The sequence below is a fragment of the Aedes albopictus genome, chromosome 2 (genome assembly GCF_035046485.1).
Source record: "Aedes albopictus strain Foshan chromosome 2, AalbF5, whole genome shotgun sequence".
Lineage (NCBI taxonomy): Eukaryota > Metazoa > Arthropoda > Insecta > Diptera > Culicidae > Aedes > Aedes albopictus.
In genome coordinates, this window is record NC_085137.1 from 248,455,191 (window position 1) to 248,472,312 (window position 17,122).

Sequence of the window (17,122 nt, forward strand, 5' to 3'; positions counted from 1 at the left end):
GTCACCTCAAATTCTTCAGTGAATTGAATCACTACACAACAGGTCCAGGAATCACAGACGGTCAACGCTTTTTTTCCGCAAAAGTGGAAACGACTAAACCTCAACGACCGGGGAATCAAGAAAATTAACATTAAACACTTCTCTTTTTTTTCGATGCAATAAATTAAAACGAAAATATGCTGCATTTCTGAATCGTCAACCTTATCATAATCTTTGAAGAAAAACGCTAACTAGCCTATTCTTGCGTATCACTCCAACATTAACCGAAGCATAGAATGGAAGAAACCTCAACATAGCTCTTGGACTGTTATGATGGCCGCAGAGCGACATATGTATGACCGCACAGCATGGTAAAAGCAAAGCAGAAATACTACCTTCCCGCTACAAACTTAGGATCTGCTTCTTTACTAGCGAACACTCACTGCACATTCAAGACCAACACGCATCATCACATCGGCGCAACACTATCTCCTCCCTTCTCTCACCACAGTGAATTCAATCACGATGACCCTCAAAAACGCATCTTTCGTTCCAATTGGATTTGCTTCCCAGCGTCTAGCGCTTGGTCTCGCCAGTGCAATACGGTGACGGAATCACACGCACCCATTTGAAACTCTCACAAAAAATCTTAAACTCTGTCTCTGCTCGTTTCTCCGTCGGCTTCTCGCCCACCGAGCAGCAATACCAGTAGGTGGCTGGCTACCAATGCACGCTTAGCAGCACCGCATACAAACACGTTTGGCAGGCTGCGCGGACTGGGCGCGCGCACATTTTTTCTACAGTCATGTGGTGGTGCAGACGCATACGCTTGAATAGGTGCGTTTGAGGTCCGATAGAGAGGCTAATGATAACCAATACCTTATCTGCTCCCATTCACACACTATCCATCGTCTCGATCCGTGGCTAAATAATAGAACGCCATTCCCCTCTCCTCAGAAATGACGCCACGAAAGAAAACTTTGGCTATGTGTCGCCTTCAAATACAAACTAAAAAAAAAGGTACATACCTCAAAATCAGCAAACATCGCTCAACACTCCCACAGTCCCACAGGCTTGAACCAGCTTACCAGAACCTTCACCACAACCAAAAATTGCGCTGACTCGGAACAGCCGCATGCGTTCCTCTGCATCCAACCCAACCCCATTAACCACTTTCAGTCGCTTCATTCGCCGTTTTATTCACATCACAGAGCAAACAAGCGAGCATTTTCTTTGATTTTCTATCACTTTTTTTTTTCACAGGTATATATTTTTTTCCTTTCATCATTTTTCACTTTTCCAAATATGGCCGGTCGCAAGCGTGGTCGACCAGAATCACTTTCTTCTCGTAGGCTTTTTTTCAATTTCACTTTAATTTTAATTTATTGCCCGGACACTCAAAATTCTTCTCGTATTTCCATCAATTAATTTGCACTTGGAACTTAATTTTTCACTCCCAAACTATTTTTTCTTTCACCCTCGTCGCCAACTTGTGGTACCGAGAACCGAAGCACACGCGTCTAAGTATCAAACTGAATGCACACGGTTAGTCGCATCGTCGGCAGCATGAATGTATCACCAATACACATGCGGTACACTCAAAGCATAGAACATACTTACGATTTGGGCTGTCTACCACAAGTGGAAACAACGAGGTGTGTGTTGATGTGCGGTTCACAGGAGTTTCCTCTAGTAGACCGAGTACCCGTAACCGGTAAGTGCAAGAAAGGGCTTCTTGTTTGAGATGAATGTGTAGTGGGGCAACGTCAAAGAGAACTTCTAGCGCTGCCGTAGGAGTTGAAGAGAACGCTCCAGACATCGCCATTAAGCACATCCTTTGGAGATGGCCTAATTTTGATTGGACCGTTCTCACTTCACCCTTTTGCCACCACACAAGACATCCATAAGCCAATATTGGCCGAACCACAGTTTTGTAAATCCATTTGATATACTTGGGTTTTAGACCCCAAGTTGTACCAAAAGTACGCCGGCATTGCCCGAAGGCCATACAAGCTTTCTTGATTCTGAACTCAATGTGAGGTGTCCAGGAAAGCTTGGAATCAAGAATGACTCCAACGTACTTTACCTGTTCAGTCACATTGATTTCAGAATCAAAGAGACGCAAAGGTCGATCGCCATTACGGTTTCGCCTTTCCGTGAAAAGAACAATAGATGTTTTACTCGGATTAACCGAAAGGCCATATTGGCGACACCAACCCTCAACTACCTGAAGGGCGTTTTGCATCAGGTCGAAAAGGGTGCTGATGCACATACCAACTCACAATGTTAGGTAGTCGTCGGCAAAACCATAAGTAGGAAAACCGCTATTATTGAGTTGCCTCAATAGCGTATCTGCTACGAGATTCCACAAAAGCGGTGATAAGACTCCCCCTTGGGGGCATCCACAAACACTCAATTTCCTAATCCCTGCTAGACGCAATGTCGAGAAGAGATATCGGTTTTTGAGCATTTGGTGAATCCAATTGGAAATCATTGGAGATATACCATGACTCCGTGCGGCTTCCAATATGGCATCGAAAGGCACGTTGTCAAAGGCACCCTCGATATCTAAGAAAACACCCAAACAAGATTGCTTTTGAGCGAATGCTTTCTCGATATCGTAAACAACCTTGTGTAAAAGAGTCACAGTGGACTTACCAGATTGGTAGGCATGTTGGTTCACATGAAGAGGCACGTTGGCCAGATGAACATCACGTATGTGATGATCCACAATGCGTTCTAAGCATTTCAGAAGAAAAGAGGTCAAACTGATAGGTCTGAAACTCTTTGCTTCTTCATACGACGCACGACCCACTTTCGGAATAAACTTTACAGTAATATCCCTCCAGGATTTGGGAATATACCCTGTAGCAAAACTGCAAACAAGTAGTTTTTTCAAAACATGTTTGAAATAATCAAATCCCTTCTGAAGCAAAATAGGATAAATCCCATCTGCTCCAGGAGATTTGAAAGGAGCGAAGCTATTAAGAGCCCACTCAATCGATTCTATAGTTACAATACTCCGAGCCGAAGCTAAAGAATCATAACTACAAGAAAAGACATCAGGATCATCCGAAGATGTAATATCCACACATCCAGGGAAGTGTGTGCTGATCAAGCCATTTGGCAAACGAAGTTCGTTCACCCGGAAATCCTTAGATTTCGCAAGGATTTTGTTTAACCGACTGACTTCACTCAAGCTGGAAACATTTGTACAAAGGTTTTTCCAGCCGGATCGTTCAGCAGACCGGAGAGCTTTCCTGTAGGCCTTGCGAGCCGACCTGAAAGCCTCCGAACCAGCCGAACGTCGTCTGTTCCAACTCTTTCTACATTGTTTCCTGAGTTTCGCCAAATCAGAGTTCCACCAAGGGGTTCCTCTTGTGATCTTCACAGACCGTAGAGGGCATGCTTCTTCAAAAGCTTCCAAGATGAAGGTCGTTGTAGTATCAACGGCATCATCTAAATCACTTGGAGTGTCAATGGATGGTGAATATCCATGAAATTTGGCTGCAACCAAATCAGTATAAAGATCCCAGTTTGTTGACCGAGGATTCAATTAAATTCAATAAAATGATTAAAAAAGTAATAAACCAGGTGTCCTAAGGACTGCAGATCCAAGAGATATGGCGGGCTAGGTATGTAGGTAGAATGCGATGAGAGGAATACGAATGTAGGTCAACCCGGAAAGACGCAGGTCAGATTTACGTAAAACAGTGGATGAGTTCAACCTTGAGTTCAACACTATTCTTTCTGTATTTGCATTTAGGGGAGTTTTCATCCCTTCTCTCGTGTGAACTTGCCTTTTACCACAACCGAACCAAATGCGATTTATCTTTGACGTAGAGCCATCTTTAACATATGGACTGGACTGGACACTGAAACGACTTCTGATATAAGTTCGTCTGCGGGTTCGCTTTTATCCTAACATATATTTGAATCGAACTTGACAGTTTTCTCGTGAGTTGTTATGTATTTCAAACTTTAGTCAAACTGGAGCCTCAATATTGCAATAACGGTTAAGCGCGCTGTAATGATATTTATGTACCTCGTCACCCACTTCATGCAATACATTAGTGGTCTTATCTTAGCGCGCTCGGCATAGTTCCATCATGCCGCTCAAAGTGTTGCCACAAATAATGCTTGGTTTGCGGAACCCAGTTATCTGGCTGGTGGGGTATGGGAGCCTAAGCTTCAACTGTTAATGCAATCAGAGACTGTTACCTTTTAAAAAAAAGGTCACATTTGTTCTATGTAAATAAAATGTAAATATTCTAAAATTTTTCTTATTCAATTATTTGTTAGTACCTATCTATTGATTTTAAGGGCATGGAGTTTATGTAGAGGTATCCTGTCCCCATTCGCACAACAGTACCATATAAATAAATAGGCAACCCAGCAAACATGGGACTGCTATGCGAATAGGAGTAATATTTTTAAAAGACACTACACCGTCCTCAACCAGAGGTTGTACAGACTGAACAAGCACTAACATATGACAACGGACAACACACATAACACCCAGTGGCCAAGTGGAGAATTTTCCGTTTGACGAAAAGTTCGACTGTAGCGGGAATCGAACCCACACTCCGAGGCTTACGAAACGCCTAGATGACTGACGCCTCTAGCCGCACGGCCAAGAAGCCCACAAAAAAATATCTAATGTATGTGCTTTTGATTTAATTTCTTGTTACAGATGTTAGAGCCTAACCTCCATGGGGTCTTTATAAATAACAGTAGCTCAAAACATTTTGATTGCAGGTTTAAGTTCTGTTACGGTCGCCATCTGGTAGTCCGCCTACGAACAAAATGTTGGTAGAGAGTTCTGGGCATAGAGAGTTCTGAGCCTAGCCTCCATGGGGTCTTTATAAATAACAGTAGCTCAAAACATTTTGATTGCAGGTTTAAGTTCTGTTACGGTCGCCATCTGGTAGTCCACCTACGAACAAAATGTTGGTAGAGAGTTCTGGGCATATACGCTGAGGTCAGCGTAACGAAATAATTAGGTATGAGCCAATCATTCGTGTCCGCATATAGGGTATGAGTGCCATCAGTAATCTTACGCTCCCATATTCATCCTATTCGAAAACAAGCGATTACGGCACCGATTGATTCCGTTCTTTTTTTTTTTTTTTTTGTTTCCATGCGTGCTCACTTCTAACAAGAAATACAAAAATAAGAAACAAAACAAACGTAGGATGAAAATGGGAGTCACATGCTTCATAAAGGGAACCAATACCCTAATTCATTGGCCACCAAATTAAACTTCACTGAGGATGGACGCGTCTTTTGGCTGTACACCGTAGAAATTAAAAAAAAAACTTCCTAATTCAGATATGTGCTGATCTCTATTGCTCTCGGCTCCATAAATCCAGCATCCAACTACCTAATACGCGTCCAATGAATTTTCTTTCGAAATGACCAATTATGTATCGTGAACTTTTAGATAATTTATTGAATAATGTTCCATACTTACTGAATAGATTGGGCGAAGCTCCAGCGAATATATACTTTCCGAAAAAAAAAAATGTTTTCACTGGGGCGGGTAATAGTTGTTGCGCCCTCCTCCCGTGGGCCCAGGAGGTGGCTGGTAGTAACCACTGTTCGAGTGCGGATGAGGATAATGCTGCCATGGTTGGGGTGGTGGGCCCGACGGAGGAGGTACCCCGGAATTGTACGGAGGTGGTGGCTGCGACGGAGGCGGCCCCTGGTGGATTGGATAGATGGGATAGGTTCCGTAGTTTCCACCAAGGGACGACGAATTGTCTGTGGTAATGTGTTTCGGGATGGGATTCGCTTCGATTTCGACGGGTGGCGGCGGAACCGAGGTCTAAAATGAAAATAGTAACTGTTAACAACGTCATATTTCTGTCAAGTATTCGACCGATTGTGCCATGATGTCACTGACGCTTTAAAATACCTGAAGCTGACAACATGTCTAACATTACGTGCACTTACCTTCGGCGGCGGATTGGTCATGGTGGGTGAATTCTTCGTCACCGTCACCGGCGAAATGTTGGCGCGCTTCATGGGCGGCGACGATTTGCTGGGCGGCAGCTGGGGTGGGCTCTCCGGTGCCGACTCGGGAGGAGCTGGCTGCTGGTACAGATCCAGCACCTGGTGGCAAATGTCCTCCAGAATTTCCATCGTTACGTCCTGCACAAACATGTCCCACCACTTGAGGTGCTCCGGCTGCTTCCCAGCCCAATCGGCCACGGTGAATTTGCTCAGCTTGCTGGCGAGGTAGATCAGTGCCACTGCGATGATTTCCGGCTCCCACTGGAGGGACACCGTGGTGCTCAGGGAATCGTTCACAAAGTTCCATGCCATTTGAACCATCTTTTGCAGCTTGGCGCTGTCCCCTTTTAAACACTTGGCGTACTTGACCAGGAACGAATAGGGATGCTCCACTTGCAGATCGAATTTGATTGTCTGTAGGAGAATCCGCTCCAGGGTCATAACTTCCTCCTTCGGATCATCACCAAACGATGCAAACTTTTCATCCGTCAGCATCGACCGGGCCGTTTTGATAATGTCCTTGCACTTTTTAGGCGTTTCCTCCACCTTCCCAGCCAGAAACAGACAACAACAAGAGGTCACGTACCGGGGGAAGGTCTTAAACGAGTGGAACATATAGAATCGGTGAAAGTAAACGACGCCGGTCGCCACCGTGTTGTGGCCCAAGCCCATCGACGTCCCGGTCTGCATGATGAAGCGGGCGCCCTCCTTCCGATAGCGGCGCTCCGTCTCGAAATCGATTCCATCCCGGATGGAGGGCGTATTCCGGAGGTCCTTTTTCTCGTAGTACCAGTTTGGCATGCTAATTTTTTTCCGCAGAAAACCAAAAAAATTGGAGACCCAACGCGGAGCGGAACTGTGCGCGCGAGATAAAAACACGAAACACGGATCAAAACATTAAAGCGGTTTTTGACGTTTTCTTTTGGGGAAAATTTTCGCCCGCATGCGCTGCGCGATGATGATGGTGCCCATGAAGCAACGGATGATGGATGCTGCATTGAAAATTGATAAATCGAGCAGTTCTGCCGTAATCTGACAAAGTGACGTAAGCGCTACACGAAAAATAATTTAATTATTTTATTTATGAGTATCGATTAATAATACATTAGGGATGCCCTAATTACTTCTATAATTCTAACTTATTTTATTCATACCAGAACGTAGTAAGAGCTATAACATTTCCTTATACACTTTATAAGTTTTATGTTATGGCTAGAAAAGTATAAGTTTAAGGCCTTTTCTTGTGTCATCACAAAATGGCTTCTTCAGAATCATCATCCAAATTCAACTTTACACAGTATTGCACTAATACACCTACGTAAGAAAATCGACGCCTTGATCGACGCTTACCTTTTCTCTAAAATTCTCCACTTCACGCAAGATATTTGTAAAAGAGATATAGAACACACTATTCCAATTAAACTTCTCTTTCGAACTATCTATGCCACAAACGAGGGGGTCGACACTAATCGATTTGGTTCAATAGGACAGATCGGTGAAGTACTAGATTTGTAGTAATGAGCTGAATTTTAGTATGGTGAGAAGGTCAATTCTCCGTTTCTGCAACGAAATGGCGGAAAAACCGTGGGTATTATGATTCCTTGCCTAATTTGATGCTATTTGAGCAAAACTTTGGGCAACAGTGTTGTTGTTTTCTCCATTTCTTGCAACATAAACAACAAAGTTATCCAAAGTTTTGCTCAAATAGCATCAAATTACCCGCATAACCGTGAACAATAATAGTACTGTTCACCATACTGTTCACAATTATCTACAACGGTATCTCAACAGTCTGGCATATCACCCGAAGTAACAATAAACCGACAGTACCATAAACTGTTTCAACAGTCTGATAGACGGTTATCGACCGAATTACAATATGTGGAATAGGCGGTTAAGTTATGTTACAATAAAAAATCGCCAATTTTCTCGAACAAAATTTTTCGATTACAGTTTGTCATAAGGTCAATGTACTGTTCATTTTTTGCTCAATGCACTGTATAGCAGACAATTCTAAAACAGTTGAACTATAAAATTGGAATGTAAATAAGCACTGTATGTGTAATTATTGATTAATGGTCTCATACAGTTGTAATAACAGTACGTTGCACGGTTCTGTTACATTTGTACTATTAGTGGACCGACCCTTGGACCCACCCCGAGGAATAAAAAAAAAACAAATATTGCGCATTTATTGCGCTACAACATATTATGCGTTGCGCGAAAATTTGTACGCGCAAGCGCCCATACATCTCCGCCTGTAAGAAAAATCATTTCGGTGTTTTCGGCGCAGTATTCCTTGGCCAATTCGCGCACTTATTGTAGAAGACACCATAACGATTAAACATACCAGCGGAGATCTATTAGCGATTTTGCACCTTTTTCGCTCTCTATTTTCTTGCAACGGGTAATAAAATAAAAACTAACATATGCGTGATAAAAATAATATAATTGTTCTGATCAATCCACGAAAATGCATTTTTTTGGAGACTCGGCTGTCACTGGGACCAATTACTTCTCATTTTTCACTAACTTCTTGATGCAGTACTTAAGCCAGTCGAAATCCAACTATCCAATCATGCACTGTTCCGCACTCCTATCGTGGATCGCCAGTAACACCGGATCCAAAGCCACATCCGAGGCCACATCGTAGTCCAGCGCAACGACGGTGTATTCGCTGATGTCCTCTCCTTTGCCGTCTGCATACAAACGATCGACTCGATGCGGCACATCCGGCACGGTCATGATCTAGTAGAAGAAATTAGCGAGTTATTGATATAAACAGCAACCTACAAACTCCTATTACTTACGTCGCAAAAAGTCCCCTACGATGGGATCCTTGCTGGACTTTATTTCAGATGGAACTCCTGCAGGCTTTAACAAAAATGCAAAGCAGAAATGCGACCAAGTTGACACTTGGCTTTTCGATGCGGTCGAGAATCGGGAAACCAATACTAATGCATTCTACTGTTTGTCAAACTGTTAGATAAAAGTAATCTAAAGTAAAATGTGCGTTTGTAAGTGTGAAACCCAAATATCCAAACAAACCATTTGGCATAATGTGAAGGCATATTTCAACTGTTCATTGAAATGTTTCATTCTTATATTATTCAACATTGTTTGAACACTATAATAAATTGTTACAATTTGCTTTAGGCTGTTTATGCTGTTTTTGATATTACAAAGAGCTTGGGTTCACGTTGTTGAACTGATATGCTACAATTTGAGAAATTGTAACCTTACCAGTTAGAGGAGTTTCACTGTTTGGAGTCTAAGGCAAACTGTATTATTTCCTATGCGGGTAGGCAAGGAATCATAATACCCACGCTTTTTGCTCCATATCTTTGCAGAAACGGAGATTTGACCTTCTCACCATACAAAAATTCAGCTCATTACTACAAATCTAGTACTACACCGAATGTGCTCCATTGTCATGCGATAATACGTAATTTTATTTGATTATCCACAGATTGTCACAATTATTTTCATTACATTTGACATCGAATCGGTTTTATCGGATTTTCTCATTTTTACAAGTTTTAGTCAGGTTTTGCCGATTTTATGCTTTCAATTTTCATCAAAATCTATCAAAATGGCAAAAATCCGAAATAATCCGAAAAAATCGAATAAAATTAAAAAACCGACCGAAAATCGCCCAATACCGGTTGAAATCGCTCAAAAAACCGTTTCGACGTCGCGACGCCGTTCAATGAGTTTGACAGCTGCGTCCTTGGCTGCGTCAGTCCTTCAGCTGTTGTATTTGTATTTGTATTTGTATTTATTAGTTACACGTAAACCCGGTTAAACCCGCTGTTAAATCAAAACAAGTTGTGTGTCGAATCCAGAGTTTCAAGATCAACTGCTATGGACTATCTCGGGAATGAAGGTGAGTTCTCATTGAAATAAGATACAGAAAGAAAGCATTATTGTTTTATTTATGTCCATTATCATATTTCGGACAGGCCAAACGACACCAAGTGGAGGACTTTTTGAGGCGCAAAACCCGGAATTTGTGGCAGCGGTTCGGATCGGCGCTGAAGATGGAACAGCGATGGTTAAGTTAGCAATATTCATCGACAGATATGTTGGTAAGAACGTTCAAACGACCACGGTTCATATCAAGTATGTAGCATTACTTTTTACTTTCATGTTGAAATCGAGGTTGAAATTTCAGAACTTGGTGTAAAACCACCGACGAACCGACGTGACAGCTAGAACAAATAAATTCAAATTTGTTGTCCGCGACGCCATGATGAAAAATAAGCGAACACTATCGCCACCTCTATAACGGCCCGCGATGGTTTGGTAGCTCGACACCGAACCCCCATGTGTTCATATAGGAAACGGTTTGCGTCTGCGCTGATTTGACAGAAGCGATCGCTCGCTTCGGTGGTCGACCGTTAAATTTGGGGGGGACACTTTTGAATCATCACTGTCACGTCGGTTCGTCGGTGGTAAAACTGCCAATAAAGGATAACCAGGCAAACCAGAAGAGGCCTCAGCTGGATGCTTTAATGGATGCTGCAGAATTATTTGGGGCATCGGCTACACAGCCAGCTAGCCGGCATTAGGAATGGATTTGATCAGAGTGTGCTAACCGGAGGATCGCTCTCGGAAACTGCCACCAGCCAGTACTGCTGGAACTACCTGGCACTTTTTGACTTTTTTACATCTTTTTTCTATACAAATATATGTATTGCCTCGTTGAGTCTATCTATCTACACTCAGATAAATTTACATATTGAATATAAGCGCTCTGCACTTAGATTGTGACCAATTGCTTTTGCACTTAAAAAATAAGTGCAGGCTTATCGAAACTTCGCCAAGTCATTCAAGATGAATTTTAAGTGCAAGCCTTTTGTTTTATAAAAGTCAAATGATGGCATTTTAATCGTGAGGCGCATAGTTCCTATTAATAAGAATGATAACATTATTTTCATTATGAATTGGGTTTAAAATGAAAACAAATTAAAGTTTTGAATATTCTGATTGTTGAAAATAAGTTTTATTTATTAGTCATTGTGCACAGGAAGTTCCAGCTCGCGTGGGCCAAATCATGATCGAGAACGGGCAGAGTGTGTCCAAGTCGTGACTTTTTTCGGGTCCACCGGTCGATGTGCTTGTTGATTCGAGGGGGATTAGCGCTGTGTCTAGCTAGACAATTCACACTGCTTATGCCACTAGCTAACGTAAATGATGGTCCAGATGATCCGCTGATGCCACGACCGGCAAAGTTGGTGGTCCAAGGAGCTCCGCTAGGATCGATACTATTCGCGTATCTCAGCGCTCGAGCGCGCTCTTCCGGTACCTCCGCGTCGTCCAGCAGCTCCCACCCAAATTGTTCGTCCTTGGTGACGGTGGAGAAGCGGTCGACGTCCCGTAAGTACTACTTACCTTCAAAAACAGCCAATGCCAACCAAGTTGCAAATTTAATGCTTTGAGCATCATGTTCGAAAAGGAAATTCCACAATTTTCTGCGACAACATGTGCGTCTCCGCTTGTCTCCAGTGCGCCTTGTCCGTTTCTCGTTTGTTATGTTTATGCTTGGATTTTATGTTGACCGGGTTAATTTTTATGTTGCAGCACTCTAAATTTATGACAGCAAAAATACAATTTAATAAAGTAACATTTAATTTTTAATAGTTGCCCTTAGAATGATTTTTTTCTCTCATGTTCGCAATCCATGTGCTTTCTGCACTTAGATTCTATCAGTAAATTAATTTGAGTGTACAGATAAGATAAATAAAAATCGCATGTTTTGTTAGATTTATTGATTTTTTTACTGTTAGCTCGCGTTAAAATCGAGGTGTGGAAAGATGAGACGTGCCTAAGCTTGTCCAAAAGTAGGCCTCAAACCTTATGCACCTTCAATCGTCTTGAATCATAACTAATAAATAGTACACGAAAAATAATTTAATGATATTGCTTTTTTCACTGAAAATTTTCCTTGCTTCGCTGAACAACATGACGTTTTCTTCCAGCGAAGGCTTACGCGATACAGAAAATCGCTGAATTTCACACTAACACTGCAGAAAATCTGTCAACAATAACTCAATACACATGCATTTTCAGCGAAAAGATCTATTTGCGTGACAACAATCCACTCCCATGACTACCGGGCGGCCGCCGTCAAATATCAGGATTGCCAACTGTCCGGCGACTGCTGTCAGTTTTCTTTGTCGCCGAATCTGGCGCTGGGTCTTCGGCGCGGAAACCCAAAGGTGGGAATAAAATTTTGGGATTTGCGCGCAATAATATCATTATATTATTATTTATGAAGAAGAACTTATATTTATCATTAGACACGCCGTAATTACTTTTATAATAAAACCCTTATAATAGCTATAACATTTTCTTATACCATGTATAAGTTTCGTGTTATGGCTAGAGAACCCGCATAGTAAAATACAGTTTGCTATGCCTTCCAAACAGTAAATTCCCTCTAACTGGTAATGTAACTCTATGTCAAATAGGCGAGTTCATGTTTAAACATATGAATCCAAAAATTTCGTACCATAAATACTAATTTGAATCAAGTATATCAAACAGTAACAGTATGGCATAGTATACATGCACTGTTAAATTATATGAGGATAAAAGTCGCTCTAAATTGTAGCAGCATAAACTCACCTCATAACATATGGTTAGCTTTCATATTTGAGCAACGCACTCACACCTGCGTGTTTCACTGTACATAACATTTGCTCAATAGTTTGGCAAATTGTAGCGCTCTTTAGTAGTAGTGAGCGGCATAATTGACAACAAACCGCACTTCTTTCTTATCGAGCAGCAGCAGGCGACCAATTAAATGAAAATAATTTCTTCAAAATCCTAAATCGGCCTAATCAGCTCCGAATTATTGTCGCGCTTATCTTTTATTAGAGTCCTGCGGCGGTCGTACGCTCGCAAGGCATACCGCCGCATGACAGTCGCAAGGCAAAACAAAAGAAAAAGTGTTCCCGCCAAAAACAAAAGCACGTGGATTTCGCGAAGTGACAGATGTTTTTGAATGTATTTGTGACGAACGGCAAGAGTGGCTCAGTGGAATGAGTGTTCTTGCTGCCAAACCCCATATAATGGAATTATATACTTTTAAATCTGGTGACGCTGTTATGATGAGTGACTGTCGCGCTAATATCAGAAGCCAGAGGCAGATAATCGCCATATTCTGATTTTTCTTGAGAGGCATAATAGAACACTCAAATTAATTGACTGATAGATTATATGTGCGCTAACCACATAGATTGCCGGCGAGAGAGAGAATCGCCCGTTTATGTGCAAGTAATAAAATCTATAAGTAAGATAAATGATTTTTATTATCACTGAAATACATTTCAAGTGTAGCAGCATAACACACAATCTTGCGCACATAAAATTTAAAAGATAGAATGACCACAAGAAAACACAATGGCGCGTGAATGTTTTGCTCGAAAACGTGTTGTTAGTTGAATAATCGGAAAATTGGAAGTTTTCAGAGGTAATTATAACATATTGCGTTCATTAAATTGTTAAGTGATTAAAACAGTGGGTAATTTATTTTTCAGAATTGGAATCCATCGCTTCAGAACCGAGTTCAGAACTACAAGGAAAGAAGAACTGAGGATTCTCGAACATCCATCTGAAGTTGAAACTGGAACGGATTGCATGACCGGATTACAGTCTGTAAGTTCATTCCTGGTGATCGCCAACGCAAGTTCCGTCATGCCAACACAACCATCCGGCCACCGAGACGGCCCCATAGTGGATCACGAGGCGATTATCCCAACCGCTGAAGGAACTGGCGGAGCGCACGACGAGGCACTTTATGCTCTTCCCCAATAATAGCTTTAGCATTGATTCGTTTAACAAATAAAACCAGCGCGATCACTAATTATTCAAATTTGGCATTTATTTCTATTTTAAAATCAATCCCACGTGTAAATAGCTGTGTTATTCTTTCCAATGGAAACTATGCGCTGAACGATTAAAAACCAAAAGTGACGCACTTAAATTCTATCATGATTGAATCGACAAAAATTTGATAGCGCTGCACACATTTTTCAAGTGCAAAAGCAATTGGTCACAATCTAAGTGCAGAACTTTTAAATTTAATGTGTTATTTATTCTGAGTGAAGGAATCTTCGTGAAAGCGCAATGAAGATTTGTCGGAGCAAAAAACTGGATTGCAAGGTAAGTTAGTTTTGAAACTGTTGATGTTCGTCTAACTGAAATACTCTCGTACTCCGTTGCAGCTTACATCCTCGAAAGATAATGCCACACATCGGCTGGAGGACATCACTCAAAATGTGCTGCAGACGTATCAGCAGGTTACAAGATCTTGCGATTAGAAATCCGCTCCCACCGCAGGAAATTTTCATTGCCGCTACCGGGCATACGATGGGTAACCCCGCGAATCGAGGAATTTCAGCAGTCCTCGGAATGGCCCGAGATCCTTCAATGCAGGTTGCGCTGCTCGATATGATGCGAGGAGGTCTTACGAGTAAGGTAAACCATCTTTTTCATCCATATAATGATAAATATTATTTGAATAAAAACAAATATTCGGTGAACGCACAACCGCCTTTTTATTTTTAAACGGTTCAAATGCACAAGACCTATATATCAAAAGATTAAAAAACCATGGAAAACCATAAATCAATAATAACACATACAGTGTTCGTTTTTCTTCCAAATTTATTGTAAAACTGATTTCTAACCATTTTCTATGCAGTGCATTGTCTGAAAAACTGGATAATATATTGACCGTATTCTTTACTGTATTGCGAAAAATTTGTTCGGGAAAACGAGCGATTTTTTATGGTAACCAATCTTAACCGCCTATTCCACATACTGTAAATTGGCGGATAACCATTTGTCAAACTGGCAAATCTGTACCTGGAATGGTTAGCTTACTGTTATCTCCAATAGTTTGAGAAATGGTTAAATGACAATTGCTAATGGTCATCTACAGTATCAGAAACATTGCATTTACAATTTGTGATTATGCGGGAAGTATAAGTTTAAACTAATAAATTTGCTAAGGGTTGGTTTTGAATGTTTTCCCATCTCAAACAGACCGGCGCCATAGTTTTTTTTTAACGTGAGCCATCGCGGCACATTGTATTTTGGCGCGAGCGCAATAAAAAATAGAGTTGTAAATCCCGGGATCGTCGCTTGCAAATCATGGTAGGTACCTATTATCACTTCTTAATTCATAAAGTTTATGCATTCCTTTTCAACACAGCAGGTGACATCTTCGTGACCAATCCCACATGAGATTCCTTCGCTGCTTCTCAACACTCTGGCAATCAGGGAGCAGTGCCACCCACTTATTCACGGCCGGAACGAAGATATCGGCTGGCTCCGCCGCTGCTTCACACTTCGGATAACTGGGACACATCCACTCAGTTGTTTGCTGCAGGAACGGAGATTCAAGCTGGCGTCGCAAAGCCGGAACTGCGATTCCCATTGACTCCGCTACTTCTCCGGACAACTCCGGATAACTGATGATAACCCGCTATCCCGCTGCCGGAGCGGAGATTCCGGCTGGTTCTGCTTCCCGACGTTCTGGCTGGAAAAAGGCGGCATCACCCGTTGCCGGAACGACGATCCCGGCGGGCAATAATGTATTGACCGAGGTTTTGAGTTAAATATGTATCATCTGTAACATCTGTTTGTATGTGATGTAGTTATATGTACTGATTTTAAACAATGAATAAATCAATTATGTAATCAAAACTTTATAGCTTTTGAAAAATTGGGAAAAATAGTAAAATATGAAAAAAAAAAATACAATCAAAATAATCGGTAATGGATTTCATTAGTTTTGACGTATACATACCATCAGACAATTCTTATAATAATTATTATAAATAGCGAATGGCATTCATCAGATAAAACTTATACTTTTCATTCATCACATGTTATGCTTCATATTACACACTCAGATATGCTTCATGAGGAAAACGAAATGGCAAAAATGTATAACATTTTCTAATAAATTTATTATGGATTTTTTTTTTCGTGTAGGCTGACCATTCTCACTCACTGGAGCATAGTTCGGTCTTTCCAGCTGAATTATCATTATTATCAATATGGAGTTCTGTTTTTGAATATTGATTTCTTTTATGTGTTTCTAAAAAGTGTCCCGTATTTAAACGGGACAAATCTGGTCAGCCTAGTTGAGAGTCGTAGATAAAAAAATTGAATATAGATTTGTATTGAAAAAATCATTAGGCCTCCAGTTAGCCTTGTATATGGCGGGTTCGGTTCCCGTTCCGGTCTGGAACATTTCTAGCTTCCCTAGAGATTGTGAGGCAATATGTACGAATCCATGCAAAAGGCCCAGTTGTGGCACAAAACACTAAACTGAAAACAGGCTGACCATGTTCCAGTGGGAATGTAGAGCCACAAAGAACAAGAATTCAAAAAGTCAAGTGATCCATTCCTTAGGTGATCCGTTTGGCTCATGAAACCTTCACGGCCGAATATAAGTCAAACTTGCTCAAAATCACAGGAAACCTGGAATTTCGACAGTTATGTGCGAGTTAAATGGGTCAAAGCCGCCAGGAATGAGTACGACAACACTCCCGAACACCAAATGCATCGCAGCGTCCACTTCTTACCAGGGAGAATAACTAAATACCTATTAGGATTCCAAAGCGTACGGCAACGATACCATTATTGCCAAGGTACCGTATTACCCCGCTAATACGACACCGACTGTTGTCGAATAACCGGGGTAAACTTTTAATTCGACAAACTGGTCACCCTACACCACCTTGCTCATTGAAATTTGGCAACTCTATTTTTGTTTTTGTTTTGATTTCCGGATTTATTGTGAAACATTATTTCAACAGATATTGCGGTGGTGCGAATGAAAAGCTCGTTCTTTTTACGATTGTTGCCATCCTCAGTCGATTTCGGTTGGTCTCCAGGCGGTTTGGGCGTCAAATAGCACCAAAACAGAACTTCCGGAATTAGCGTCTGCAAGAGGAGCTGCTGCGGGTGCGAGTATAAGCGCAATATTAAACTGTTTTGCATTTACAGTGTACATCGCTGTGACATTTCAACACTTTTTAATTCGACATGTGTCGAATAAGCGGGGTATGAATTAAAAAGTGTCGAATTAAAACGTGTCGAACGAGCG

At 41.5% G+C, this 17,122-nt stretch overlaps 2 protein-coding genes and 1 long non-coding RNA gene across 3 annotated transcripts in view; all 3 read right to left on the minus strand.

The window, feature by feature from the left end:
* The window catches only part of LOC134288002 (craniofacial development protein 2-like), a 366,803-nt gene that overhangs the window by 191,316 nt on the left and 158,365 nt on the right, over nt 1–17,122 (minus strand). The window lies entirely within an intron of this gene.
* Nucleotides 5,414–6,903, minus strand: LOC109424428 (cyclin-K). The gene is made up of 2 exons (XM_019699537.3): nt 5,935–6,903; nt 5,414–5,806 (listed from the first exon to the last, which is right to left on the minus strand). Exons 1-2 carry the CDS (start codon nt 6,793–6,795, stop codon nt 5,510–5,512), a joined length of 1,158 nt encoding a protein of 385 aa, XP_019555082.2. The 5' UTR covers nt 6,796–6,903; the 3' UTR covers nt 5,414–5,509.
* On the minus strand, nt 8,528–9,240 carry LOC109422255 (uncharacterized). Its single transcript, XR_003892414.2, has 2 exons — nt 8,805–9,240; nt 8,528–8,742 (listed from the first exon to the last, which is right to left on the minus strand). It is a non-coding gene; the product is annotated as an uncharacterized LOC109422255 (long non-coding RNA).